The 19,099-nt window shown below is 42.3% G+C and overlaps 2 protein-coding genes across 2 annotated transcripts in view; one reads left to right on the plus strand and one right to left on the minus strand.

Moving 5' to 3' along the window:
- LOC109432964 (uncharacterized) overlaps positions 1 to 17,230 on the plus strand; it is a 111,185-nt gene extending 93,955 nt beyond the window's left edge. Inside the window, exons 2-3 of the mRNA XM_019709315.3 lie at positions 16,617 to 16,740; positions 16,805 to 17,230. Coding sequence (XP_019564860.2) covers positions 16,617 to 16,740; positions 16,805 to 16,946 — 266 coding nt within the window. The 3' untranslated portion in view covers positions 16,947 to 17,230. The remainder of the gene's footprint in view (positions 1 to 16,616; positions 16,741 to 16,804) is intronic.
- Positions 17,114 to 19,099, minus strand: part of LOC109432961 (CAD protein) — a 70,391-nt gene continuing 68,405 nt past the window's right edge. The window contains exons 6-8 of the mRNA XM_019709312.3: positions 17,695 to 17,979; positions 17,534 to 17,632; positions 17,114 to 17,468 (exon numbers count right to left, since the gene is read on the minus strand). Of these exons, the coding sequence (XP_019564857.2) occupies positions 17,271 to 17,468; positions 17,534 to 17,632; positions 17,695 to 17,979 (582 nt within the window). The 3' untranslated portion in view covers positions 17,114 to 17,270. The remainder of the gene's footprint in view (positions 17,469 to 17,533; positions 17,633 to 17,694; positions 17,980 to 19,099) is intronic.

The raw sequence follows: 19,099 nt of genomic DNA on the forward strand, positions 1-19,099 counted from the left end.
GGCTCGGATGACGTTGTAGTTACTTTTAACGGAATTCTGTTGGATTTACAAATTTTATTTTTCTGGCATGAATCACATTGTTTTACGTAATTCTCGATGTCTCTTCTCATGTTTTTCCAATTAAAAATAAGACCAATGCGTTTCCGCATTCGCCTTGCTCCAATATGTCCGCCTAAAGGAGCATCATGGAACTCTCGAAGAATTGTTTCGATATCTTCATTACGTACTTCAGTGCGTTCCGAATCTGCGTTATAAAGGCTTAACGTAATTTGATTTTTCAAAGCTAAAAATTGAATCATCTCAAGTACTTCAAATTGTTTAATCTTTCTGAACGAAATCAAATGAATATTTTTGGACGCTGTTATCGGCGCTTTATTTTGATTCAAGCAATTACTTAGTTTGTAAAAGAATGTTTTTGTATTAATCATTGAATTACTTTTGCCTTCCACAATAATTCCGAATAAATTACTATCTGGAATAGAAACAACTCCATCTTCGCAAAAATCTTTCAGTCCATGGGGTAAATCAATAATTTTTGAAATTTCATTAAATGCTGATCTGCTATTCAAAATTACAATGTTACAATTAGCATCTGCACTTTTCAAATTCCTAGAAATTTTCAATCGATTTACATCAATTGGATTATTCTTGGACATCTCTAAAAATTCATCATATGCGCTTGCCGCAAATGTGTCATTAGTATGTGTGTTATTGCATAATTCGAAAACGTCGGCCATAATGGATTCCTCAACTTCAGCCTCGTCCGATATCGCACTCGTACTTGCTGGAGGTATATTTGACACCTTGTTTATGCCTCGTAGGTCGGAACCCGTGCAATTATTATTTACGCTATCATTCATATAGGTCATCTTTTGCGTTTTTGTTTTGGTTCCCTCGCTTTCATGGTCCCGGTCAGCGATCGCGCCCCCGTTATTGTCGCCAGAAACGGTGTAGTTTTTCATCAGCTGTTTGTTCGCTTGATCGCGGTCGCGGTGTTTTTGATTGGATACGTTTTCTTGTTCTGCTCTTTTCGTTTGCTGTCGGGTGACCACAGCAATTAATTTCGACCTTGCGGTTTTAATTTCATCGGCTGGATGACTCTGCTCTTCTGATTCATTGTCTGGATTTAGCCTAGAGAGAAAATCCGCTACAACGTTATCCTTTCCTTGTTTGTATCGAATATCGCATTCCAATCCTTGCAATTTCAAACGCAAACGTGTGAGGACTGATGAAGTTTCTTTTAGATGCCATATTGAGATCAATGGTCTATGATCTGTGTAAACAATAAACCTCTGATTGTAGATATAATGACGGAAATAATTCACTGCCCATACTATGGCCAGTAATTCTTTCTCAATTGTATGATATTTTCGTTCTGCTCCAATAAGTCCCCTACTAGCGTAAGCTATGGGTCTGTCAATTGATTTTTCATTCGATAAAACTGCTCCAATAGCGTATTCACTGGCATCTGTCGTTAAAACAAATGTGTCCTTGTAATTTGGTCTCACTAGCAAAGAGTCAGACGTTAAAAAGTTTTTCAATTCTTCAAATGCTTTCTGGCACTCTGAGGTCCAGTTAAATTTTACATTTTTCTTCAATAGATCATTCAGAGGTTTTCGTTTTTCTGCAATTCCTGGTATAAACTTACCATAAAAGTTTACTGTTCCTAGGAATGATCGCACTCCTTTTACAGTTTTTGGTATTGCCATTTCTCGTATAGCCTTAATATTACCATCAAGCGGACGAATACCATTTTTATCAACTGTATGTCCTAAAAATTTCAATTCGGTTTTCAAAATTTGGCATTTTGTTGGTTCAATTTTTAAATTATGTTTACGAAGAGCTTTCAAAACTTTAATCAGATTCTCGTTATGCTCTTGAATTGTTCTTCCAAAAACAATGATATCATCCAAATAAACGATTGCTTTAACATCTTCAATTTCAAATAAAACTGTGTTCATCAGTCTTTGAAAAGTTGAGGGACTGTTTCTAAGCCCCATAGGCATTCTCGTGAATTCAAAATGACCTTTGGGTGTAGAAAATGCAGTTTTTGCAGCATCTCTTGGGTCTATAGGAACTTGATAAAATCCGGATTTCAGATCAATTGTTGAAAAGTATTTGCTATCGCCTAGGCTATCCAATATTTCATTTATTTGTGGAATCGGATATACAAATGGTTTAGTTATCAAATTCAATGCCCTAAAATCTACCACAATTCTATGCTTTTTGTTTCCTTCTTCGTCTAAATCTTTCTTTGGTATGCATAAAACAGGTGCATTCCAAGGACTTTTACTGGGCCTAATAATCCCTTGCCGACGCATTTCTTCAATTTCCTCATTAATTTGTTTCTTTGTTGATTCAGGGAACCTATACTGCCTTTTATTTATTGGCACATTAGTCGTTGTTTCAATTTCATGTACTGCTGCATCTGTTACTGTCAGGTGATCCCCTTTCAAATAAAATACATCACAATATCTTGCCATTATATTTTCCATTGCGTCGTAATTAGCGCTTTTCAAATGCTTCAAATCAATTGTATCTAGCAATTTTTCGATACGATTTTTACCTTGTATTTGTTCATAATTCAAATTATCTATCAAACTTAGATCTTGGTTTGAATCTAAATCCTCCGGCGTATATTGATTCCCGGCCTCTACATTCTTATTGTAACATCCATTATTATAATATTCTTCATCAAAATGTTGATTTATGCATTCCTCGTCTTCATAATACTTCTCATAAAGGCACATATTGCATGAATAATCTTTTTTCGGTACGATTGGCTGTGTAACTATTTCATCATGTATGACTTCATCAATATCAAAATTTACTTGACAGCTTTTGTCATTGTTATCATATTGTATACAATTGCTATTATCTTGTAAATCAGTCTGACAAGATTTATCTGATACCATTACGTACTTTGTTGTTGTAATATTGTTAATATTATATTCTACACTATCTGGCTTGCGTAGGGCTATGTAATCAAAGTTCTGGCTAATATATAATGTATGCTGTTTCAAAAATTCTGCTCCTATGATACCATGTACATTTAAGTGGTGAACTAAATAAAATTTTATCTTATACTTAGACTTCCCAATTATTAAACTAACTTCAGTAGATCCGAGCGTTCTTGTTTGACTTTCATTGAATCCCGAAATCAAAAACTTTTCAGATTCAGAATAATCTATGTCTGTTGCTCCGATTCTAGGGGCTGCATCCCATCTTAATATGTTTAGTTGTGAGCCTGTGTCTATCATGTAATTGATTTTTGTGTATGGTCTTTCTACAGTGGGGATATTTAACATAAATTGATTGTTGCCCGTCCAATGTATAAATACTTTTTCTTGTGCTGGAATGCATTTATCAAATTGAACCAATTGTTTTTGTGGTATGTTATAACTCTTATTTATGTTCATGGGCATCATTTTCTTATTACTTGCAGCATATAAGCGCCTTTCTAAATTATTTTCTGATTGACGGAGTGATCGGACGCAATTAACGAACCTCCGGCTATTTAGTTTTTTCGCTCATTATAGTAAATGTTGTTGTTTTGAATTCCCATGTCGCGTTCATCAAAAGTTCTGTTGGTCCAATAAGGTGTTATTTCATTAAAACTTGTCTGGTAATCACCACGATAAATTTCTTGTTGTCCCAGATTTCTATAATTGTTGAAATTTCCCTCATGCACTATTTCGGACTGGTTGAATCTACTTTTATCGTAATGAAAGTTGTGGTCGATACCTAGTGGATTACTGAATCTCTGTTCTTCATTTTGTTGCCTGTAAGATTCTGCAATGTGTGAATCCCTCAATCTCTGTTCGACGCGCTCTTGTTGTTCTACCTCGATGCATTCTTCTTGTAGGTAATCTACCAAATCCTCCAATGACTCTTCTTTTTTCGTTTTTGCAAAAAATTTCAAATTTCTATCGTTCAACCCCGCCAGAAAATGTATTCTTAAATGTCTTTGAGCATATGACTCAATTGTAGGATCTTTAACATAATCTTTTTCAAATTCATCAATATTTTTCTTAAGTTGAAGAACGCGATCTTTGTAGCTTTTAAAACTTTCACACTTGCCTTGCTCAAGGGTCTCTATTTTGTTAAACAGTTCTTCCAATTGTAAACTAATTCCGAATACTTTTTGGAGATTATCTTTCACTTTATCCCAAGTATTTGCAAGAATGTTTTTAAATTTTAACGCTGCTGGGCCTTTAAGTTTAGACAGTGCAATTTGAATGAGTATGGTTTCTGCATTTTTCCTTTCACTAGCATCAGTTATCCGTTTTATGGGTTTCAAAAAACAATTTATTTGATATATGAAAGCATCTAATTCACACGCACTACCATGAAATTCTGGAATACACTGTATAGCAAAATTTATTGGAAATTCAAATCTAGCGTTGTTCGCTCCACTATTGTTGCCTATTTCATCCATTGTATTCGTGGTCATTTTTATGTTGATATTTTCACTGATTTGTTTTTTTAATTCAAATTAACACGACCTAATTGTCGCAGGTCTGCTGCATAGTTACAATTTTTTTTCAACTTTTAATTGATTCCATTCCATTGTAATGCTAGTTTACAGCTGAACATCATGTTTAGTGTAAAATTATGCCCTAAGTTTGAAAGCATAAGGAAAGAAAAATACAGTAGAGCTGAAAATATTTTCGATATCCCGTATAAAGCTGGCGATTTTGAATCAACATTGCTACAACTGATAAACATTTTTTTTTTTTTGAAAGAAAAATACAAATCTTGATTTATTGAATATTTTGCTAAAATTTAAGACGATTGTTCCTTACACTTATCAATATCCAATCTGACGAAAAAAAAATCAGATGTTCAAAACATATTACATTCAGCTTCCTATTATTGCAAGAAGATATTGAAAATTTGTGAATTGTAACTTGAGATATTTAAATTTTAGTAACTTCTAAAAAAACTTGGTTGCGAGACAATAAATTTAAAAAAACTGTACTTCTTAGTTTTCTTATTTTAAACACGGTCTCAAAATCAGCACGTAATTATGCATCAATAATTTTAATCGTTAACAGAAGTCCGCGACTTTCCTTTGATTTTGTTAACTAGTGTTATTTGTTCGTATTTTTCATCCACTTGTTCTTCTTGAAATCATTATTCTTGTTATATTTTTCCATTATTTATTGAAAATCACTGATTCCCTTTTTTTATAAATTTTTGAATAACGTCTTTATTTTTCCCACAACAGTATTTCAATTAAAATATTTTTGTTTATATCGTAAAAAATTTTCCTCATTTCAAACCAACTCACAAAAAATTTAAACCATCTCAAAACACTTAATCATTTTAAAGGATAATACTCACGATACCATCAAATAATGCAGGCTGAATGATGTCCATTGGTCCAAACACTCGGTTCCATACACAGGTTGTTGCGTTGCCATTTCCAATTCGGTGCTACGTTGTATTCCACTATCACTTGCGCTGCCACGAATTTCATCTTTTCCATCCAGTCTGTAACATTGTTTTCTTCTCAATTGTTCAAAACTGTTCAATGTTTATGGTTTGCACTGATTCTGACACTGATTTTTTCTTCCAGTCAGAAAATTGGCGTCCCGCTGTTCTAATTGTCGAACAGTTTTTCGCTGTCACCATATTGAAGCGCCCTGTACCGTCCAGGGGCTCAACTAAACACTACACGGAATGTGATATCTTTCAATTCATTACAGTCCGACATCTTTTTAATACACTATATTGAAGTATCACAAACCATCACTTATCTTCTATTACAACGATTCACTTTGTCTTATATTACTTTAACATTTTCTGTATTTTTTTTTCACCGAACTACTAAGTTTAACAATCTAGAGACACTTCTAGCTTCTTCTTGACCACTACTAAGTCCTACCTACAGCCTTATGACAGTATCTAGAGGTGTCCCACATGGGAGCTCAAGACCTATCCGATGTGCTGCCTGCGTTAACGTTGTCACCGAATTCCCCGACTACTGGCCCCGACTGAAGCCAAAGCCTCCGTATTTATAGCCTAAATTTCCTAGCAATACCCGAACCAGCTTGGGCGTGTCTAAAATTCCTACGATCATTCTCGTCTTGCCGAAGATGTCATGATAATTCCTAACAATGCCCGAACCAACTTGGGCGTATCCAAAACCCTACCAAATGAAAATACTAATAAGTCCAAAACCTAGACCTCTACCTATCCTACTTGTCCTCATCGTGATTAAAATCCTTCTCTTCTTGAAAACATCACGACTCTTCTATCTTGGGCGTATCCCAAGCCCTACCAAGAATATTAATGCCAACGAAAAACTTAAATCTCCTAACCACGCCTGACTTGGGCGTGTTCGCACAAAACCTACTGAGAATCTTTACACCAAGGCCTACATCTTCTAGCCCCGCCTCACTTGAGCGTATACAAGGCTTGGGTGTGTGAAAGAATTGAACCCCACCATCGACGTCATTATCCTTCTCCCCATCATCATCATCGTCACCATCATCATCCTCATCGTCTTTGGAATTTGGCACCAAATTCTCCAAAACAAAGCACCCGCTTTATTATTGAAGTGTACCTTACTTGAGCACAGTGAACCCTAGCCGAGTCCCGGCCGCGGATGTTGGTTGAAATTATACCCCCACATTCTTTTCTTTCAGTTTACTCGAAGTCAAAACAAATCGAGTGCAAAACAAGTCCGGCGCCGTATGCCGCCAATCGAAACAAAAATAAACAATCTTTGTTCCAGCGCGATCAATAGGATGTCGCGGTTCCATATCATTCTTTCGGGTTCATTACCCATCGTTGTCCCAAGCGTAATTAAAATTGCATCACACCGACCGGACCTAACGCGTTGCAACACGATCGCACCCGGCCAGCACCGGACGATGATGGGTTATAAAAACTAGGTCAATAACGAATGGTGCGATTTTCGTTGCTTCCAATATGCCGCGCCTACGATGAAAATTGAATCTAAAATCCCCCCGGGCAGCTGTTGGGAATGTTTGGTGAAATGCATTTTTGTTTCAGTTGAATATTTGAACTTTGAATATCGGAGTGTGTGGGAATATTTAGGTCTATGCACCTGTATGGAATCGCCAGATGGTAACTGTGCGACGTGCATGTATCCATCGTCGATCTTCCAGTCCAAGCTAGGGTTTAGATCCGGGCTCCAGAAGGTCACATCAAAGATGGACTCTGCACCATTCCTACTGTAGGTTTTTTTTAACGCCTACGTTCGCGACATCCAAATTCAGTCTAAGTAGCCATAGCTTAGAGGAGAGCCCAGCCGCTCACGTTAGTCAAGCGGCTACCTCATACAATCGCCCAGTCGTTGAACTCTACCGATGACCACGGGACTCAATCCCACTAGTGCGCTTGATAGCGAATCCAGCATAGACGAGAACTGGTCTATCGGCCACCTGTGTGGAGCGTAACAACTGCAGTAGTATATCCTGTTAATCTTTGCTATTGCGAAGCCCTCGTACGACGTGCAAATTATTCCCTGGACCGGAAAACGATCGGTTGTACAGATCGCCGTTGACTTAACCTTATCCGCTACCCAGTTCCCGTTATCGAGAGGGATGCGATATGGGTCCGATAGTAGGGCGATGCATGTGTACTTGACTTCGAGACTGCCACAGCAACTGTTGTGCGTCTTCACAATGGTTCAGGTTTAGCTGTGCAATCTGCAATATCGTCGGTTGGTAAGTTCTCCACGCGTGCCTGGACATTTAGGCCAGCCCATTGTATAGCCCTTGTTCGCCGTGCAAATCAAACATTTTGGTACCGACCTGCACTCCCAGGCGATGTGGCTTTCTAATCCGCACTTCTAGCAGAGTTTGCTCCTATCAGGGCCACGGTGATCTCGTCCCTTCTGCTGTCAGGACTCTCGTATAGTGCCTTGTAGGAAGCGCCCTTTTGATCGCCCTTTCGTCAACACTGTCATCATCTCTCCGGTCCTGGTGCACCTAATGCCTTTTACAGAGAGACGATTTAAGCCCCACATGGCGCTTAGCACCTCGGCGTACGTACCCGCCTCAGTTTTTAGGACCAGCGCGTCGCTCCTTTCGTGCTTAGCCCGCTTAGGCTTCAATTTTCTCAACGCCTTATTTTTCTAAATCGTAAACCTACGGCTCTCCTTCCCTTGGTCCAATTGGTCACTATTTCTCTTAGCGTTGGCCTCTTGTGGCTTGGCTTTCCTGCTCCTTGTGCGTTTCGCAACCGGCTTGGGAGCCTGGTGTCTCGTGCGGGCCGTTCCCGTCCTCTTCGATGTTCCGCCTATCTCTACCGGGTGCTTCTTGAAAACCCACCTCAGATGGCGCTCCAGCTCTCACCCTCATCCCTCGTAGTTGAGAGCTGGCCAATCCGCCTCTTGCGAACGGGTTAACCGTCTGCTTCTTCTGCCACACCGCTCGCTGTCTTTTTGGATCGTAGTTTTAGTATTCAAGGCTGTTAAGGAGGGCTTAGGTATAGCCGCTGTCCCACTCTGCTAATAAAGTAGTCGCCAATAATCCTGGTGCAAGTTTACTGGCTTCTTATTGGCGTCGTTCCAGATGTGCCCAAGGCACTCCAAGATGGGCTGGAGCACTTTGGAAGTGGTGCCGTGTCGCTTGTACATAGTAGCTTCCGGAAGTGTAGAATTTCTGAAGAGGCCCATCTGCTGAGCCTCCTCCACACTCCGCACTCTGTGGAGCTCGGTCACCTGCCTGCGCCGAAGGTGGTAAGTCCACCTTGGTATGTGGTTATGGTTCACTTAGAAAAGAATCCTAGGCTTGCACCAGAACAGTCTCAACGGTCTGTTGAAGATGATCCATTCGAGCGCATTCCCGGCCATGAAAATACCGATAAGTCGACGGGCAACAGGACCACTAGGACCAGTCTCTGCCTTATTAATATCTCTGGGATGGCTTCCTCTTCATTTCTGCATCGAAGATCAGAACATTACGGGAGCTTTTGTAATGACTGCTTCTAAGGCCAAGTTAGGAATTTCATCCGCCCTATGCTGAAAACCTTTCGAATCTACGGTCTTTATCGCTGACTTTCCCCTCATCGTTCGCTCACGACGCCGACTATTCCGATTTTGACTCAGCGGATTCCCTTGCGGATTCTATTTGCTTCAGGATGAGAGCAAGCCGAAAACCTTCCGAGAGGCGATGTCGTGCTCGAAGAAGGACCAGTGGAAATTGCAATGGAAGACGAATTAGCATCACATCGGAATCGGAATACATGGGATCTCGTCGATCCACTGCAACGGAAGAAAGTACTTGGGAATCGCTGGGTGTTTGAGATAAAGCGAAATGCCAGCAGTTAGCTGGTCAAGCATAAGGCACGATTAGTCGTACAAGGATGTGCCAACGATCAGGAGTCGATTTGGAGCAGGTGTATGCACCTGCGTTACGAAGGAAAAGTTTGCAGACGGATGAAAAGCGTCTATGGGCTACGACAACCTGTTCGTTGCTGAAACCTGCTTCTGAACGAGGTTCTGATAGAGATAGGCTTCACTCCCAGTTCGGCAGATTCATGGCTGAATGTCCGGGACGTCGATGGGAAGCAAGTCTACATTGTAATCTACGTCGATGATGTGGTTTTTGGAAGCGCTGACGAGGACGAACTAGATCGAGTCCACGATGAAATTGACAAGCATTTCGAGACAACCGGGTTAGAAGAATTGATCTGGATCTTGATCTGGAAGTCAATCGACGTGGCGGAAACTACAGCATTTGTCTTTCAGGATACATCCAGCGTGTAGCCGAACAGCGTTACAATCGAAAAGAAGTTGGATATTCGATTTCTCACTAAAAGCACAACGATTTTATTTTCTGTCTGTCTGATTAATACCTATTCACTTAGAAATTATAAATTTACGTCGAAGCGCTTCTTCTTTTTCTTTTACATTTCATTTGTCATTGTTCGGACACAGAGTGGTTACTATGTTTTGTAGCAGCACGTTTTAGGGTATCAGCTCAAACTAAAAAGAAATTTTATTCAGTTCATTTTTCGTGTATATAGTTATAGCAATAAACAGATTTAGAAAAGCGTTCTTACATATTTAGTTTCCAGTCCCTGATATTTGCAAGCGCGGTGGGCAACTGAAGACGGATTTAGAAATCGGCCTAAAATAGCTTCACATGTTAAATAATCATAATAGAGTTTGAAAGAAAGCCGACTTACAAGTACTACGTATAGCAAAGTTATTTGCGTATATTCGGAGAGTACGAATCACCTGCAGAAGCTAACCTAAATTGGCCTTTACATACGGGAAAAGAACATTTTTATAACATATCGCACAAAATATACGCCAGCTTAGTTACCAGTTAAATATTGTAAATTTTGACACTAGTTTTCTAATTCAACGATATGATTAACTAAGCTAATTCATTTATAATTCACTGATCATAGCACATCAATCCACGTTTTTACTATTCGGTGACAGATCTACGAATTGTCTTTTCATACAATTGAGTTGTCCAAAAAATGTCTCACGAAACCTAATGCAAGCCTATCCATATACGTGACAACAAAAGATGTTTACAAAGTTCTTACAGATAGATTAACACGGGAAATCTGAACACAAACCACTACCACACAGGAATTTGGATTGGTCAATGGTCCGGGATCTGTCACTTGCAACATTCGCAACGTTGGTTAGAGCGCAGGTACACCGCCCTTTGATGGTGGTGGTAACAGTCATGTTCTTCGTCGTGAATAGCATTACAACGTGCGGGATCTTCTTCTGTGTGAACGCGGTCGTGTCACGTACACGGAACTAGAAATCAACCCTAATATAAGTTCTTTTCACTCATATCGGCTCTTCCGTGCGAGAACCCAAATTTGGCTATACCGCGTTAAAGCTCTGAGTGGGTAGTTTCCGTTTGATCCCGGCAGAAAATTGTAACCCATCGCAAAGTTCTTTCTACCTTGCGTCGACTTTCGAAAGTACCCTAGTGGGTTGAAATAAACCCACTTTTGAGTAAACGGCAAAAAAACCAAATTTGGCTTCTCGCACGGACATTGTCGGCTAGGTAGCTGCTTTTCGCTTTGTTTTTGACAACATTGCGAGCGGGAGAGCGAGAAAACAACCCACTGCTGGGTAAAAAGTTCAAGCGGTTTACTTAATTTTGCGTTCTTTCAACGTATTTTTTAGGTAATCTGTTTTTTCCGTGTAACTGCACCTCGGTTCATGCATGATTGTGCAGTACTACTACGATCCTCCATCGTCAGAACTTCAAACCACGGAAACTTTACACATTCCAGTGCGTCTCCCAGTCATCAGAGAATATTTAAACCGGGGATGAACCAGCATCGGGCTGAATTTACCCATAATAAAGATTTAATAATAATAATACCTAAACCTCAATGCGAGGACGTCCGCTGCTTAATGTTTCTTTTTCACACGCACAATGTTTCTCTTGCGTTTTTGGCTTGTCGATCCCGTCCACGGGTAATCAACGCGTGTCGCACTCGATGATCCAGGGTGAAACCAGTTGACGGACGGTCAGGCAAATACTGCCCACCAGGGTACGAAAAACGGATCACGCCGAAAAACAAACGCTTTGTCCTAAGCGGTGCATGTTGGTAACAAAGACGCTCCGCAACAAACGCATGTCAGACGATGAGAGCAATAAAACAAACATCGCTTGCCGTACGTGTGCTGATATTCCGGCTTTTCTGCTGAAATTTTTGACCCACATTATCGAATTCATAAACATTTGGACGAAATAATACTCTTGCAAACCTCAGAGTTGAGTTTCAGTTGTAAAACAATGCGAAAATCACGATGTGAATAGAACGAGACAAATATTCCTACCGTTTTTGTTGTGAACAAACTCGGGAGCGATTTTGTCATTATATGCTAACGAAAAAACAAAGCGTTGTTGCCGTGCCTTCTTTGTTGCCTATTTTTTGCTTGCGGTGGCATATTCTGCGTACACTGCTGCCCACTGCTTCCCAATCGCACTTGCTCCCCTCTATCGGTCGCCTGATTTCGTTGATGGCCGACGAAACTCGACTGAGAATGATCGTGTAGACGAGCATTGGGGACTACGAAGGTTGATGAGCCGGGAAACACTCTTTCTTCCTACGGGGTTTCTTATGGGAGTATGAGTGAAAAAAAGCAAAAAATCTCCCCTCCTTCACTTTCTCACAGAAAACCGCAAACAAAATCATCACCTTCGTAGTCCCCAATTGGAGAGCGTGACCGATTAACGATCTCCCAGTGATGCGATTGTCGGTTGGTACCAAGTACTGCGGTAAAATAGAAAAAATCCAACGGGGTTGCGGTGGTTTCGACCGCCGCAGTCGTTCCGCAAACGTCAAAAGTGCTCGGTTCACGGTAAAAAGCTCTCACTCACTTGGTTGTCATAAAATTCAAAATTAATGAAAATTGTTTCATTTATGGTTTATGCAATCGCAATTGCTGCCACAACTCGGCCACAACATCTAACTTATTTCTAAACTATATTAGGTGTAGTTTTAGTACTTTAGTATGCAGCTGTACGCCATTAAATATAATTTAGATTCTCAACTATTTATTTTTGTTTCAAGGTTGTGTGCATACTTTTTGAAGTGTGCAGCAGTTTGACGTTTGCGGAACAGGTCTTCTTTGTCTTCTTCACTCCGCCAGGTTGGAAGATTTCTCTGGATAAGCAATAAATAGACGTCAATGAGGTACAGATACAGGTGGCGCAGATAAGCATTGCGAACCACTAGTTGTCTCTTTTGTTCTACCGCTGATCTTATGCAACTCAATGTTTATCTGCGCCACCTGTATCTGTACCTCATTGGATAGACGTGGTATTTCTGTAAACTCACGCCTCGCTATAACTGTTGCTACTGCGATTCGTGCTCGGAAACTGTCTCAACCAACGGAGGTGGACTGGACTAAAGTGTCTCGAGTATACCAAAGTGGCGAATCCTGGTCGTTTTGACAGGTCTCTTGCTCGATTGGAACTATGGAGATGACATTGAATCGACTGTTCCAATCAAGGTAAGTAAAAGGAAGGTAATACAATATGATATATCATACAATCCGCCATATTGGAATGCGGAATGACAGCTGGCAACTTTGTTTTGATTTGGAATTGTATACATGGCATACAAGCCATGACTCAAAGTGTCAGAGCCTCGAAGCGATCATTTTTGTGCACTTTTTCTCCACGTTCCATCCGAAAGACTTTGGGGATACGTTCCGACGTACGTCCCCAAAGAAATTCGTGGTTATATCGAGCAGCAAAGCGGCAAAGCCGGACAAAGTATCGGAAATTCATTCACCCGTCAGACAAATTACGGCTATCCCAATTATTTCCCTACTGCATCTGACGCTCTTTGGTTGATGACAACCGCTTCCCGCCGACTTAAGGATCCTCCTGTCATACCTGGGTACCATCGGCTTGATGGGCACGACTAGTCCTTGCCACCCATTTTCCCCATCACTACCTGTCGCCCAAAAAGTTACAACTCCGGGTGAAATTCCCATTTTAAAAACTAAGAAACTGCTGTACCTAGCTCTGCCACTACGACAAAAAATTTCACTTGTGTGGGGGTAAACAACTCCTAGCAACCCTAGCAACCCCACAGAAACCGATAGAGTACAGCGTAAACAAACTCGCCAGCAGTCGCCCTCACCACCCCCGTCATAAGCCTCTCCCCGCATCTACTGATTGCGTATATGCCAGTACCTTCCATTAAATTTACCTTGGTTCCAATTTTGACGTTCCTCCTCTTTGTTTTATCCAGGCTCGTTAGACTGGACGACCGCAAAACGTACCGTAGGATATTTGCGGTTCATCAGATCTACTCCAGAGCTACTGGGTTACTGTGGTGCGGATTGGTATGGAGACTGCAGGACCCGAAAACCCACTTCAGGCTTCGTGTTTATCCTAGAGAAGCAAAAAATAACAGAACCTAGTGGTCCTCTCTTTGATGGAATCAGAGTACATCGCGCTCTGTGAAGCAACACAGGAATTATAAGGCAATCTAGCGTTCATCACCCTTCTCTCTCAAGCAGTCGCAGAGGATAGCAATTTTGTGTTTAATATTTTCATAGGGAAACGTTTCCGTATGAAAACAAACCTATCCTCCTCGGGAGCGAAAGAGAGAAAGGTGATCAAACGTCAGATAGCCCTATTGTGGCTGAGGAGACTCCTTGCTGACTTGAGGTTCAAACATACTGGGCAGGCCATATAGGGCACTGCAAGAAATCATCTCCTTCTCTTTCATTCCAACAGAAATTTTGTAAACAACAAGGCCAAGAAACGTCAAAATCCCATACAAAATCAAAACAATGCAGTGCCCTATTGCACGAAGACAATTCTCGCGCTTAGTATCATATGGGCGTATCCACAATGATCGATTTCTCTTCGTCGATTTTTTTTTTGCATAATAACTATGGCCGGGGTGGCCTCTGCTGTACATAGTAGCCGTCTCCATTTCCGCACTCTGCGTAGGGTCCGCAGATCGTCCTCCACTTGGTCGACCCACTTAACTCGCTGCGCTCTACGTCTTCTTGTACCGGTCGGATAACTCTCGAGAACCATTTTGGTCGGGTTGCTATCCGACATCCTGATGACGTGACCCGTCCACCGTAGCCTCCCGGTTTTCGCGATACGGACAATGGTTTGTTCTCTCCGTAGCTGATGCAGCTCATGGTTCATTCGCCTTCTCCAAGTCCCGTCTTCCATCTGCACTCCGCTGTAGATGGTGCGCAACACCTTCCGTTCGAAAACTCCAATGGCGCGTTGGTCCTCTGCACGTAGGGTCCATGCTTCGTGCCCATAGCGGACTACCGGTCTAATCAGCGTTTTGTAGATAGTTAACTTCGTGTGACGGCGAACTTTGTTCGATCGTAGAGTTCTGCGGAGTCCAAAGTAAGTTCGAATTCTTGCCAAAATGCGCCTCTGAATTTTTCTGCTGGTGTCGTTGTTGGCGGTCACCAGTGAGCCCATGTACACGAATTCTTCAACCGCCTCGATTTCATCACCGTCGATAGAAATTCGGAGTGGCGTGCGCGATGATTGCTCTCTGGAGCCTTTTGCCTTCATGTTCTTTGTCTTCGACACATTAATGACTAATCCGGCTTCACTTTTTAGTCGGATGTACGAACAGCAAGCACGAAAGACCATCACCTTGCCGTAACCCTCTGCGAGATTCGAAGGGACTCGAGAGTGTCCCTGATATTCGAACTACGCACATCACTCGATCCATCGTCGCCTTGATCAACCGTATCAGTTTATCCGGGAATCCGTATTCGTGCATAATCTGCCATAGCTGTTCTCGATCGATTGTATCATACGCCGATTTAAAATAGATGAACAAGTGATGTGTGGGCATGGGCACGTTGTATTCGCGGCATTTCTGTAACACCTGGTGGATGGCGAACATCTGGTCCGTTGTAGAGCGTTCACCCATGAATCCAGCCTGATATTGCCCCACGAACTCTCACAATAAACTTGGCCAGGAACCTCTGCAATGGCTGCTTTTATGGTCAAGTTTTTAGAATTCCTTCCGGACCTGGGACCTTAGCTACGCAGAAGGATTTTCCTATTTCCATAAGTTCTTCATCGCTGATCCTAGTATCCGGAAGACCTTCGTCTCCGGTGATCCTACGAAAGCATGTCAAGGACTCGAATTATGACCGGATGATCCCCTTTGTCATCGCTGCAGTATCTATGGAGTCTGCTTTGACACCTCGTGTCTTCTTGGTAGCCATAACCTTGTAAATATCGCCGCATGGGACTGTATGGAGTTCCCAGAGTAGGCATTTTTGCTTGCCTTAATCTTCGTCATAAGTGCGACGTTGTAGGTAGCCACGAACGCTACTGGTCGTTATTCCCTCTTCTCGTCTGCTTGGGTTTACTGCATTCAAATCGCTTTGTTTCTTGCCAGGTTCACGATTGTTTCTGATAAGGGCATATTTAGACCAATGTCCCGGTTCCCATCATATCAAAGCATCGAATAACTGGAAGTTTCCAGTTTCTAGTACTCATAAAATATTTAGCGGAGAAGCAAGCATTTGTAGCAGTAGTTCGAGATGCAATTTTATATAAGCCGAAAAAGTTTCAAGGAGAGCTTCTCGATGGTAAATTTCTAAAAATCTATGTTTGCGGGAACGCATTATTGATTCAAACATCGTTTTATTGCTCAACCACACCCTCGTGTGGTGCACATTATCCAGAAGAGAGGACATTGGCCAGAATTCGGCTTTGTTTCTGGTGCAAAGGCATTGTTCTATTTTAAAAAGTCGCGCACAGAAAGCGTTTTTTAATAACTCAAGTCACGTTCTACATTGTTTCGTTACCCTTGCCACACTTATTCATTCCATTGATGTATTTTATAGTAATGCTACGTATGGCCTTGGATGTGATATTTCGGTTGTAGAATTGCGCCATTATTGGGTTTTCCCAAGTTTGGTTATAAATAGCTTCTGCTACTATATTTCGTTGAAATTGTGTGAGTTTTTTTTTCTTTGCGTGTGCAATAAAGTTTTCTAGAAGGCTATATGTTCACTCAAAACGAACAAGATCTCAATCTTCTTATTCTTCGGATATTTATTTCTGTATGCACTTTTACAAAACCATTTTTAGCAATTTCGTAACAAAGTATCTATCTCCCATTTTCCACAGTTCCAATGGTCTCGATGGACGGTGAAGCTCATCCGGAAATCACCCTGGCAGCAGTCGGATTGGGCATTATCGTGGCATGCATCATCCTCATCACTCTGATAGCGCTTATCAGTCGCAGAAAGAGGTAACTCCAGTAATCAAATGATCTTCAATAATCTAAACCCGTCCTTCTTAAAATCTCTTCACAGACACTTCTCCCAAAACATTGGCAACCAACGAAACGCGACGGAAATCTTCACCATCACAAAACCCGTCGATGACGCACACAGCTGTCGAAGTTGCCGAAGCTCAACGGTGACCATCTCCTCGGACATCGTTACCGAAATTTGAAATTCCGGTTGTTTGACCTTAACCCCCTTAGGGATGATGATCCTGCTTTAGACTGAATCTGATATGATGTGGTACCTCTCGTGAGGAGTACCGAAGTGTTTGCACACATGTTGTTATGCGCTGAATGGCGTTCTTTTGTATTCCACTGATTTTAATTGCGATTGTAGTTTCTATGTGATAGCATTTAGACAATCATGATAAATTGTACATTTTATTCGTAGATCATATATATCGTATGTGTATATTAAAGCAACCATCCGCGGCTTGCGGTGGATCACTGTTGGCACGTGTGTTACACAGTTCATGCGAGAAAGAAACGGCCCCTCAACACTTGCCCAGCACCATGGCCAGCAGGGCCATGCGGACGTACATACCGTACTCGGCCTGCCGGAAGTAGGCCGCCCTCGGGTCGATGTCGATCTCCTTGCTGATCTCGAACACTCGGGGCAGCGGGTGCATCACGATCATCCGGCGCTTGGCCCGGGTCATGATTTGCGGGGTCAGCACCAGGCGACCGCAACTCTGTGGAGAAAGGACTTTGTTGAGAAGGAAATTCATGGGACGGATGTCTAGTCTAGGTCACTTACGGCTTTGTATTCTTCTTCCGATGCGAAGCGCTCCCTCTGGATCCGGGTCATGTAGAGAACGTCCACTTTGTCGATGATTTCCTCTAGGGCGGTACAAGACTGCGGAACATGAACATAGATTAGTAAGTCACAGTTATTCTAAAATTCTTCATAGATCTTACCCATTGTTGAATGCCCTTGGATTTGACAAACTGAACGACGTCCTTCGGCATTCCCAGATTATCCGGGCATACGTAGTACAGGTGGACGTTGTACAGTGTTAGCAGTCGAGCCAGCGAGTGCACCGTACGGCCATGCTTCAGGTCACCAACCATGGCAATCGTTAGGCCATTCACAGTACCGATCTCCTCCCGAATGGTGAATATGTCCAGCAGAGCTTGCGTCGGGTGTTCACCGACTCCGTCTCCGGCGTTGATCAACGGTTTTCGGCAGTGATGGGCGGCGCGCTGAAAATGCACAGATAGCATAAGGAATTCTTTGAACGATTTATAAACGACTTAGAAAGTCTGTCGAACTAATGTATAGCAAGTTCGAAAACATGAAGCAAATAAAAAAAACTAAGTGAACTTGGTTTACAATCCCAATATATCATTGCAAGCACCGAAGTTCCGAAAGGACGCATTCTTAACTTCTTGATCAGTTTCAAGAACGTTTTAGGGGGTTCTAGGGAGATTCAGAGGGGCTTCAGGGTCACTCCAGGGGAAATGAGTGAGCCTCAGGGCGGTTTTAGGAGCGTTTGAAGGGGTGTCATGGTGTTTCTTGGGCGTGTCAGGGAGTTGAAGGGCGTTTCAGGAACATTGAAGCGGTTTCAGCGCTAAGTTAGTGGGTTTTAGTAGCGTTTCAGAGCGTCGCACGGCGTTTCAGGGGTCTCAGAGGGTTTTAAGCAGACATGTCCAAACACTGCACTGCACGAGGAGTCGATGCTCAAACACACCACCGTGGGTGCCAAGCCACCACCTAGCTCTCCGTGTTTCAGAACGAACACGCACCGTGTCTGGCTCAACACCGGTGTCGGTGGCGGTGCTCAGGCACTGGGCACGGTGTTTGACGCTTCGGGTAACACGGAGCCCGAGTGTTTCCGATTAGGCAAACACTCGTGCGAGCTCAAGCGCTCGGTGCCGTTCATTCTTCAGCACCAGTTGCAAATGCTGTTGGTCGACGACGAGAGTGAAGTACTTGGCGGCTCCTTTTGTGTCTTTCTCGTCCCTTCTGACTCAGTGGCTCTGATGCAGCCAAGCTACCACGCACTGTGGCCGAGCTCACTGCTTTGGTGTTTCATATAATCGGAAACACTCGGCCTCCGTGCCCAACCAAAACTGAAACACGGAGCCGAAACTGAGGCTCGAGTTATAACACCGACACGAGTGTTTCGCCAGTCGCACTGCGTGTTCATCAGTAGAAGCTGAACGAAGGTGGTGATATGAACACACACGGTGGTGCGTTTACGGGCAAACACGCCATCGGTGCAGCACGGTTTGGTGTTTTGCCCATGTCTGGTTTTAAGCATTTCAGGAGATGTCAAAGCGCTTCAGGGTCAATTAAGAAGATCTCAGAAAGTTTCAAGAG

The sequence above is a fragment of the Aedes albopictus genome, chromosome 1, assembly GCF_035046485.1.
Source record: "Aedes albopictus strain Foshan chromosome 1, AalbF5, whole genome shotgun sequence".
Classification (NCBI taxonomy): domain Eukaryota; kingdom Metazoa; phylum Arthropoda; class Insecta; order Diptera; family Culicidae; genus Aedes; species Aedes albopictus.